We start from the raw sequence: 10181 nt of genomic DNA on the forward strand, positions 1-10181 counted from the left end.
TCTGAATGGAGAATATGATAGGGAAGGATATAAGGCGCGTTCGTAGAGCTACACAGGCGTGAGTCGTAGCCCAGTTGGCAGAGCGTCTCACATTTTCCTTTCCGCACAGAGTGATCGCAGGCTCGAAACCTAGGGCCGCCGGGTCAGTGGAACTTTTACTCGTGACGAGGTCACTTTCGTGACGCATATGACGTCGGTGAGGGCTTGCTGTACCCCGGCATAAAACACTTTCGCGTTAGAATCCGGAGCCGCGCTTCGTCGCGGCTCCGGAGGCGCGCTTCGTCGCCTGTGTAGCGTCGGCGCGTCTAACCGCATAATCAGAAGACTTGAAGGTAGTGAATCTGTACGCAACCTTCATGTCCATCACGACGGTTTAAGTTCACGATTGCAGCGCATTTGCTTCTTCGCTGCCGCAACGATCTTTACTCCACCTTCGTTGCTATACCGGCGAAGAAGAAGCGGAACGAGAGATCCCGTTCTTCCTATCACGTGTTCTCTGTCGAGCAGGTGGGGTGAATCCTCTCCCCACTGTCACAGCCAAGTGAGTGAGCCATTTGGCTCTCGGGTACTAACTCATGGTCGTAGCCGAGTAAAATAACGAAAAAAAAAATTGGTCGCACCCGAGTGGGTAAGACGACTGAGTAGTTGCGTTAGCCTACGAGACACAGGCTCGAATCCTCCCGTTGCCGGTGATTTCTCATCTTTATGCTGTTATACGGAGTTTGTGAAACGCCGGAATCAACGAATTGCTAAGCAGCTTCTCTGTTAATGCGATCTTTCCATCCAACAAGCTGCGCTTGCGTTTGTCATTTAGCTTCATTGGGAAGCTACTCGTTTCGCTGGAAGAAAAATTAAATGCCCCTTCTTGCACGACAGCGATGGTTGAAACGTCCAGCTTTCTCTGGAGGGATTCGTTCGCTGTTGTTTGGGCTGGAGGGGTTCCCAGAGTTTTGTTAACGGGGTGGTCGCCCTCAGTGGAACCTAAAAAGCGTCGCTTTAAAGGGGCCATGAAGACAAATGCGAGTTTGATTAATTCAAAAGATTGCCTCGTTAGAATCATGCTGGCACCACGTTTAACGTAAACTTCGCTCAAATAAGCTGTATAATTAGGAAAAAGGGGAATGGCCATGCGACCCAACAGCTTATTTCGCTCAACAGAACCTATTATTAGGCAGAGCTGATAACATTGCCGAACGAGCTATTTGCGCCTAAATTTAGGGCACATTCTTTTTATATCAGTAAGAATGGAGGCAAAAACACTGGAACTTATGAAAGCACACATAAAAATAGAAGTACCAATGCGCATTGCTGTTGGTACTGCGCGCTTTTTAGCTTGGTTTAGATGCACAGTACTGCGGGGCTTTAGGCTACCTAAAACGACACTGGCCGATTCACGCAAGCGACGGTGTCTTACGTGACCATATTTGTCGAGCGAGCACCATGTTTCACGAAAGAATTATTTCTTCCATGAACAAAAGAAGCCAGGTTTAAATACGGTCACAAACAAAAGGCAGAAAACAGCTTGCCGTGGTGTGGTGGCCCCATCTAGGTTGACTAACAGTAAGCAAGTCTCCGCTCCGCGCCTAGTTTAGCCGAAAGACCTGTGCTTGTGATGTCATTGCAAAGCTCGGTAAAACACACGTTTGTCGTCCTCGTCTCGTCCTTGGTCTTTTTTCGCTCTGTGTTGCTAACGAGAATAAAAATATTTAGCTTAAATGAATTAATTTCTCAGTGACTAAAGTATCGTGTGCTTCCGGATAAGCACATGGGACACTAAGGAACACGAAATCTTTAGAACAAAACAAACTTGTATTTTGTCTGCATGGCCCCTTTAAAGACCTGAACTGCGTCGACCGTGTCGGAGTAGCGCAGTCAGATAGACGTCGGCTTCATAACGCCGGGGACCCAGGTTCCATCACGACGATGGGAAGCGTATTCTTTTCTTTGACCTTCCCACAGGTAAAGTTGATCTTCACACAGTTCGTTTTGGTGATGGGTTGGTCGCCATAATTGAGGCATAAAATGGAAGGACGAAAATCATACGGCTTTTCCCGGCCGTCGTATCTTTTCATGAGGCATGCAAATAGAAATAAATCATTCTTCAAACTAAGCAAGTTACAAACTGACGCATGAACAGAAATGCACTTTCATATTTTCTTGTGCTACAGTCAACGTTTCTACAATATCTTCATTTTTTGTTTTTGTAGACAGACAGACAGACAGACAGACAGACAGACAGACAGACAGACAGACAGACAGACAGACAGACAGACAGACAGACAGGCAGGCAGGCAGGCAGGCAGGCAGGCAGGCAGGCAGGCAGGCAGGCAGGCAGACAGATGAATGGATGGACAGAGACATGGATGGATGGACGGTGGATAGACGGATGGATCGGATGATAGATGGATAAATTAATGAAATCGAGCTATGCGTGCACAGAAGGAAATGTTTTATTCGTATGGGTCTGGTAATTTTAGCGGGTTCTGTAAATTGTTGTCAAATTGAGGGGAGATTGTTAACATCAACTGGGATAATGACATACGCATGGGTGTCAGAGACCCTTCTACCAAGCGATCCTGACGTCCGGCTATGTATCATTAGCTTTATTTCCGGCACACAGTATTGACTCCCCATTGAATCAACCAACTTTATTTGCAAAACAAATTCCGTGCGGGATTCAACGTAGCCTGAGGATGGTCGAGTGTATACTATGACGAGTTTCAAGCAGGAAAGACAGGAGGCCGCAGAGGACAAAAAGTCTGACGTGACGTTTGGTTCTAAGGCAAGTCATGAATTCTCAAGGCAGGCGATTGGCAACACCAGCTTTGCTAATTAGACGCCGAAAAAATAGGAATATAGGGCATTACGACAATAATTGGACACAATTTTTTTTTCTGAGGAACCGCTGCTCAGTTTGCGCTCAACCGTCACTCGATGGTCGCATTTTCGGGTCTATTTTGTTTGACACCGGGAACAACGAAGATACTTACCTGTTTGTTCTTAAATAAAAACGATTTTCGCCTGTGGATAAATGGCGGCCGATTTGAACGTGCGAGCCAGTGCAAGCTGATCTTGCGATGGCGGCGCCACCTAGGGTATGCAGGGCGAAACGGACGACGGGGATTCACGGTCTGAAGGAGCCAAATGAGGTAACAGACGACCAGAAAATGTGAAAGCAGTTGAGTAAACCAATCCAACCTTTATTGGCAGCAATGAACCGTGGGGTATTTTATGATGATTGGTATCAGGTGTTCTGCAACTATTTGGGATCATCGTAAAGTAGAGTCTAAACAGATTTTCTGATTGTCTGCTACCTCATTTGGCTCCTTCCTGCCGTAAATCCCCATCGTCCGTTTCGCTCTGCATACCCCAGGTGGCGCCGTCGTTCCCAGATCAGCTTGCACTGGCTCGCACTTCCAAACCAGCCGCCGTTATCCCGTAAACGAAAATCGTTTTTATTTATTTGCAGAATAAAGTGGTATGTATCGTCGTTGTTACCGGTGTCAAACAAAATGGACACCAAAATGCGGCCGTGTGAAGTTATAACGCGAAGTGAGCAGCGGTTCCCTCGGGACATTTTTTTTAATGTGCTGCAATTATTGTCGTAGCGCCCTGTACTTCAGTTCTGAAAAACTTATACCCACAGTCTGTCTTTTTTGTACAATGAATGGGGTTCGAACGCACTCAGTAATCAATTTTCCTGATTGGCAGACAGGCGCAGAGAACTCTGAAACATTCGTTTCCAGATGAAACAGCCTGCAGCCACATCACAGCTTCATGTAAAGAATCCCGCATTCGGTTTTTGTCCCACTTACACCTTGCACACTATCGTGAGCTTATCAATGCTTCGCCAAACATTATCAGCAACGTAATTGCACATATTGTACCCCCCATTCGGGGCATGCACAATCACAATCATCATCGTGGAAATAACCATGCAGTTAAAGATGTCATCCCTGGAACGGGGAGTCATGACCCCGAACCCTGGCGCTTTTCTCCTCTGGACGTAACAGGACATGCAATTAGTACAATTTCCAATTAGCAATGCATGTATTAATTAAATAAAACGTCAGCGTGAACTGAAACCCTGGTTGTCGCGCTTACAAGTGAAAGTGCCTTAACTCTCGCACTGGGTTTATGACTTTCACAATGCAGGTACAAGAAATAAACAGCAAGCACTGCGGAATAACTGCGCCATAAGGAATGAGCTGTAGTATTCTGCTCGTCGGCAATTTTAGGCATCGACGAGCTGTTTGCTACCTGTAATAAGCGCACGGCAGGAAGCTTTACTTACTACCAATGCATTGCATAATCTGAAGACCAGACCACAGCATTATTTTGGATACCGTACCAGGGTATAATTGAACCTTATTCATCTACATCAACTTAAAAGATAACAAAGGACCCAATATCGCAAACAATAATGCGTACAATGTACTCACGAGGATGAAAAGTGAAAATTACATGTAAGCTTGCGTAATCGTGTACACTTAGCAGCGGTAGCATTTTAGTGACACTTTTATTCAACTGCAGAACTGCTGGGGTCCGCACCCAGGGCGTCAGCGTCAAAATCCGAAACTTCACCCCTGCGACACGAAAGCCGATAAGCGTAGCCCTTGGACCAGTAGCTCAAAGCAGGACACCACCCTGCAGTCTGGTTCACAGAATGAAGCGAAAAATTATCGCGTGGTCTGGTCGACAGAGTAGGAAATGTGAAATGCGACCCGGTGAGACATCTCCCCGTAAAAGAGATCCGTCGCACACGTAGCTTCTTTCGAAAGACCACTAAGCGACATGCGCTCAACTTACAGCCGCGACGATGGCCAAGAGCAGCAGAAAACTGGCAGGTACCACAACGTTGGCCTTCATGCTCTCTTCGGTTGAGTCTTCAAGGAAAATCCAGGGATTGATCAGGAGAAAAGCGTCGATCACTCAGCTGTCCGCTGAAGCTTCGAGAATGCGGGTGCTTCTTCGCGCGAGCCACGCGCCCACGGTGCTGCCACTGGTAAAAAGAAGAGAAGTAATAAAATAAGAATAATGTGGAACGCTGCTTGTGTATTCACATCTGTACAGCCGTGGAGTTGCTTTTGCAAATCTCAGTCGTACCGTAAGTTACTAGAGATGCTACCGCATTTGCTTCTGCATTCTCACCGGTGTTCGGCAGCTGGACAACAGTCATGGATCATCATCATCGTAAGCTTTGTTCAGGAAGACGGAGAATTAGAGGGGGAAACTAGGGAGGAACCCTCTCTCAAGGACCCTTTTGGCATTTTCCTCGGCCCAGGCTCTGTCGATCAGCTGACGCTGCTCCTTCGGGTGCTCGCAGGCCAGCGTTGCTTCCCACGCTGCTTGAGAAGAAGGAGCGTTGTTCTGTCTTTGCCGAAGGATGCGGAAATTCCGTATAGTGTGAAGTTTTCATGCAGTGACGGTATTAGGGATAATGATGATGATGTAAGTACCCCATTAGGGATGATTGGCCAACGTGAAAGGGAAGTGAAAGTGAGCTACTGACATTCAGCACTACGTGGCAATGAAAAATGGTTTTAAGAAAAAGAAAAAAAAATCAGCTACCACTCTGTCGAATCAACGATGGGGCAACGCGAAGCTTTCCAAAATCAAGTCCAACAACAAATGAACCAACCCAGACGCGACCGGACCAATCACCTTACAATGCATATAAGGTATTTCTTGTCGGGACGCTTTTCTGCGCTGTGATTGGACCAACTCTCTAGATTGTACTATCTAGTCATTTACTAATATGGGCATTGAATAGATTTCACTAGCGCTAAACCATTGTCCTTGCTAGATGGAGGGGTGCATTTTGTTGTCTAATTTTGCACGTCCATGCACCTCTCTGCAAATCCAAACTGCATCCGCCGTTCCGAAGTGGCGCAATCGGGTAGAAGCCGGCTTCATAATGCGAGGGAGCCAGCTTCGATTACGACCACGGGGAGCGTCTTCATTTTTCTTCACTCCACCCACGATCATCACAATCGTCAGAAAAAGTTGGCTTTTCTGCATTGCGTTTTGAATGGGGCTACAGATGATATCAGTAAGAGGCTGAAAGCTTCGCTTTAGACGCGCTCTTGAACCGTTCTGATAAACGCTTTCACTCGTTCCTTCCCGTCTGGAAGCACTGCGAAAGCTAGAGTTACCGCCAGCACGGAGCAGCAATAGATGCTTTTTTCGTCGCAGCAGATACCGCATCCGTTTCTGCGTTGCTTTTGTGACTTTCTTATTAAAGTGACTATCGAATGCGTTCGTTGCTCTAACCGAACAAAAGCCGGCCAATAGCTCCTACACTACTGTAATGACGCAATGTCAGCGGTCGAAGAACGCCAACACCGGGAAAGAAAGAAATTTTTTTGTCAAGTTTCTAAAATTTCTGGCTGAGATATTTTACGACCCGTAATCTAAGTACTGGATGTGTTGACTGACTACGTTTTTAAAGCATTTAGATTTTCGAAAAAAAAACGACAAAAAGTGTTGCAAGGTTCATTTAAAATCACATTGTAGGATTATGGAGAGCCTGAAGCTGTACCGGTTGCGAGAAACGGACGAACACCCGAATACAAGCAGGAGAACCACGATGACAAAATCATAACGGAGACGAAACCTCAAACTTCTCACACAGTTGAGTAATCTTGTCGGCGGTCGCATCTAGCTGGTCGGCTATGTTAGAAAAGTGAACATCACATGTAAGCGTGCGTAATCGTGTACACACGGCAGCGATAGCATTTTAGTGACACTTCTATTCAAATTTCTTGATAGCCCAATACATAGAGCATACGGCAGATGTTTTAAACGTATAGTAACTCATTGACAAGCAATAAAGTAATGTTTCGAATTCAACAAAAACAGTTGTCGGTAGAAAATAAAAATGTACGTGCAACAATATAACTCACTGTTGGCCCGAAAAAGGTAAATAGAACAGCCGACAGATGATTTTAGTCAGTTAATAGCTCACAAAAATAGAATGCATCGATGCTTTGAAGACAAAATAATTTGTTTTGATTGCGGAAGGCTATTCAGCGTAAGGACAAATTAAATGTACAAATACACTTCAGATTCCAGAAGGAATCGGAGCAGGGGGCCATGACGTGGACCTTGTATCCACGCCATGAAATCTGGCGGACGTCCGGGGCGCGGGGCGCAGGTGGCCATGTGCACATGGCGCAGGCTTCGCAGGGCAGGGCAGCTCCAAATGCTCTGCTGTAGCCTGGTCAACAGGAGCGGGACAAAAGAAATGGCTTAAAGTATGACACCTGGAACCTGGAAATGAGGAAATTCCCAGGCCGTGAGGGTGCGGATGATGATAATGGCGATGATGATGATGACGATGCACGTCCAACTTTAGGGGCGATCGCCCAACATAACAGCGAGATAACGACCGATAGGAGAAGTTGGTCATCAAAAAATGTTTTATGAAAAAGCCAAAGCGCTATTGTAGGATAATGGAGACCCTGAAGTTGTACCGGCAAACATACCCGCGCTTTACTAGCTTACAATTTTTTTCTTTGTTTAGACGTCAAAGCCTGTTTATTAACCTCGGTCACGTTGCGCAGCAAACGGTATTATGGCCAATGCCGGACATACGTGCATTTGTGGTCTGAGCGAGATTTTGTGGACATTGCGTGCTCCACTGCTTTTACGTCGGATACCACGGGGAACCTTGCAATGCAAAATACAAGGAACATCTCCTGAATTTAACACCGCTCCTTTCTTGTTAGTTGATAAGGACTAAGCAAAGAGAAAAAATTCCCCGCATTTCCCCGAGGGGAAGAATGTGAAAGTGCAAATGCACGAGTTGAATTTGCGCGGTTCGGTAATGTTCGCGAAAGAGAGATCACACACACACACAACTACAAAGAAAGAAAGATGCATTTATTCACAGACACCTATTTGTGTTGTCGCTGTACTTGATTGCTAGAGCGGATCTCAGCTTTGAAATTTCGTGTCAGTACTCCTTTAAGCGGGTGCATTAGCCCTTCTCACGCCCGATTCCTGGCCGATCCCCCACGTGGGTATGTGCCATGTCCGCGGCCAGGCAGCGCGCGCCCATCTCCCCCCGTTGCCAAGGAAGACGAGGAGATTCCTGGCCAATCGCCCACGTGGGTATGTGCCATGTCAGCGGCCAGGCAGCGCGCGCCCATCTCCCCCCGTTGCCAAGGAAGACGAGGAGCGCGCGCACCCGCAGCTGTTGCTATGCGGACTACGGCGGCGGACGCTTCAGGCTCGCTTAAGAAGTGCATTCGCACTTAAAACAACGGAACTTGTATGTACCTATAAGCATCCCAAGAGAGACTATCGTATTTTAAAATCCGGTATAGTTTTTAGTTTTTTTTGAAGACCCTTCACTATAACAGAAAGTGGGTTACGCAAGTACCGCATATTTCTGGTCCGCCACCACTAGTTCACATAAAACCGTGAACACGTTCAAGAGTTCATGTCACGCCATTTCGTCTGCGAGATTCCTGCGCAGCAACCTTCTTACAGCCTCGGTGGGATTATACAACCTTGTGTGATAGTTTAACAAGACTGTTTTTAGTGCCAAGTACTACCATATATGACAGTACGTGATACTAGATACAAGATAGAGTACGTGGTATGGGACACAGGATATTCTGAGTGAGTAGTCACTGCTAATATCTTTAAATGACAACAATCCTGGTCGACAAAAAGTCGTACAATGTAATCTTATTCCCGCCTGCTGTCAACAAACACGCTTCTTCTTGATGGAAACAAAGAGCCCAAAGTTTTCCTCTTGAAATAAAACTAATCTTTCCAAGTTTTGTATATCTACGTATACGCGTCGATTGAGAAAAAGCACGCCACAGATTCTCTTCTAGTCCCTCTTCACACTATGAAAATGATGGGGAAATTTTTCAGCGAAGCTCTAATAGTTACCCTGCGGCGGTGGTCGACGTCTCTTCGTCTGCGCGTTGCGTCTACATTGAAATTTTTTTCCGGTGTATGAACAAGAATTATATTGAAACAGGGGTAGCGTTTAGCAAAGAAATTCCAAGGAGTGCTCAATTTTCGCTGGAGGCGAAGGATCGTCGAAAAGGCGAGAGGATTAAGAAAAAATTCTTGCATCTCCACGAAGTGGATCATGACGAGTGGGCGAAGCACTGGGGATCCTTCTTACCGTAATTCACCCGTGGCATTGCCCACTCGCGCATGTTAATGAGTGACAACGGGTGTGTACAGTATATGCAATTCCAATCCAATCCAATCCAATACAATACAATTCAATTTAATCCAATTCAATCCAACCCAACCCAACCCAATACAATACAATCCAATCCAATCCAATGCTCCTCGCGCATGCGCAACACTGTGCATACGGAGGGACAAGCCACAAAGCGAGGTCCTAAGGTGCTTCGCCCCTAATAAACAAGCCTGATGGAAGGTTGCCACATCTTTATTGGTGGATTTATTCAAAGGGCTAAGATACCACTTCAGGCATTCACTATTATTCGAAGGTAAGCTTCCGACGACCGAGACGAACAGTGCTGCTTCAATGGGTTCTCCAATAGGCCGGCACCGGCCACGTAAATGCCTGCGACGTCGCTCACTACCCTGTTCGTCCTTGCCAACGCAGCTGGGCCGGAAAGAGGCCGCGCAGGAGAGAAAACCGAGGAGGCTGTTGGGAGACGTTGTGACCACGCGACCACCACCACTCGCCGGGTGACACGACCATTGCCGATGCATTTGGAAGGCGCCCACCGTAAAGGTGCATGGGCCGCGCAGTTCCGGGCCCGGATCGGTTGAGTGACCCGCCGGCGGGGCTGCGCTCGATGACGTGGGCAGCCGCGCACAGAAGCACGACGTACACCATGGCGACCACGACGAGCAGGCTCAGGCACCGTAGTACCCCCTCCGTCGCTGAGGGCTGCCGGATGGCCTCGACGGGGAAGCCTTGGACTGCGACGTGCTGGGCTTCGGCGTCTTCTACCCTGGCCACCATATCTCTCTTCTTCTTCTTCTGCTTCCGCGCGCCGAACGACGCTGCCTGGTGAATTGGTAAACTGTGTTCCTGTCATGCGTTCCGACCACCATCGTTTTTGGTTGCCATGAAAATACTATCAACGGGGAAGGAGGTGGAGTTAAACATTAACAAAACCTTGTTTCATCTCCAGCTTTCACTGGCACAGTGCAAGCAAGATCCACAGAGTTCA

The 10181-nt window shown here is 47.1% G+C and overlaps 1 protein-coding gene across 1 annotated transcript in view; it reads right to left on the reverse strand.

Annotated features, from left to right (window-relative positions):
* The window catches only part of LOC144146534 (uncharacterized), a 100068-nt gene extending 90098 nt beyond the window's left edge, over positions 1-9970 (reverse strand). Inside the window, exons 1-2 of the mRNA XM_077678477.1 lie at positions 9730-9970; positions 4810-4886 (exon numbers count right to left, since the gene is read on the reverse strand). Of these exons, the coding sequence (XP_077534603.1) occupies positions 4810-4886; positions 9730-9970 (318 nt within the window). The remainder of the gene's footprint in view (positions 1-4809; positions 4887-9729) is intronic.
* Positions 9971-10181: the final 211 nt, after the last annotated feature.

This window comes from Haemaphysalis longicornis, unplaced genomic scaffold, assembly GCF_048455015.1.
Source record: "Haemaphysalis longicornis isolate Haplotype H1 unplaced genomic scaffold, Haemaphysalis longicornis Haplotype H1 scaffold_7, whole genome shotgun sequence".
Classification (NCBI taxonomy): domain Eukaryota; kingdom Metazoa; phylum Arthropoda; class Arachnida; order Ixodida; family Ixodidae; genus Haemaphysalis; species Haemaphysalis longicornis.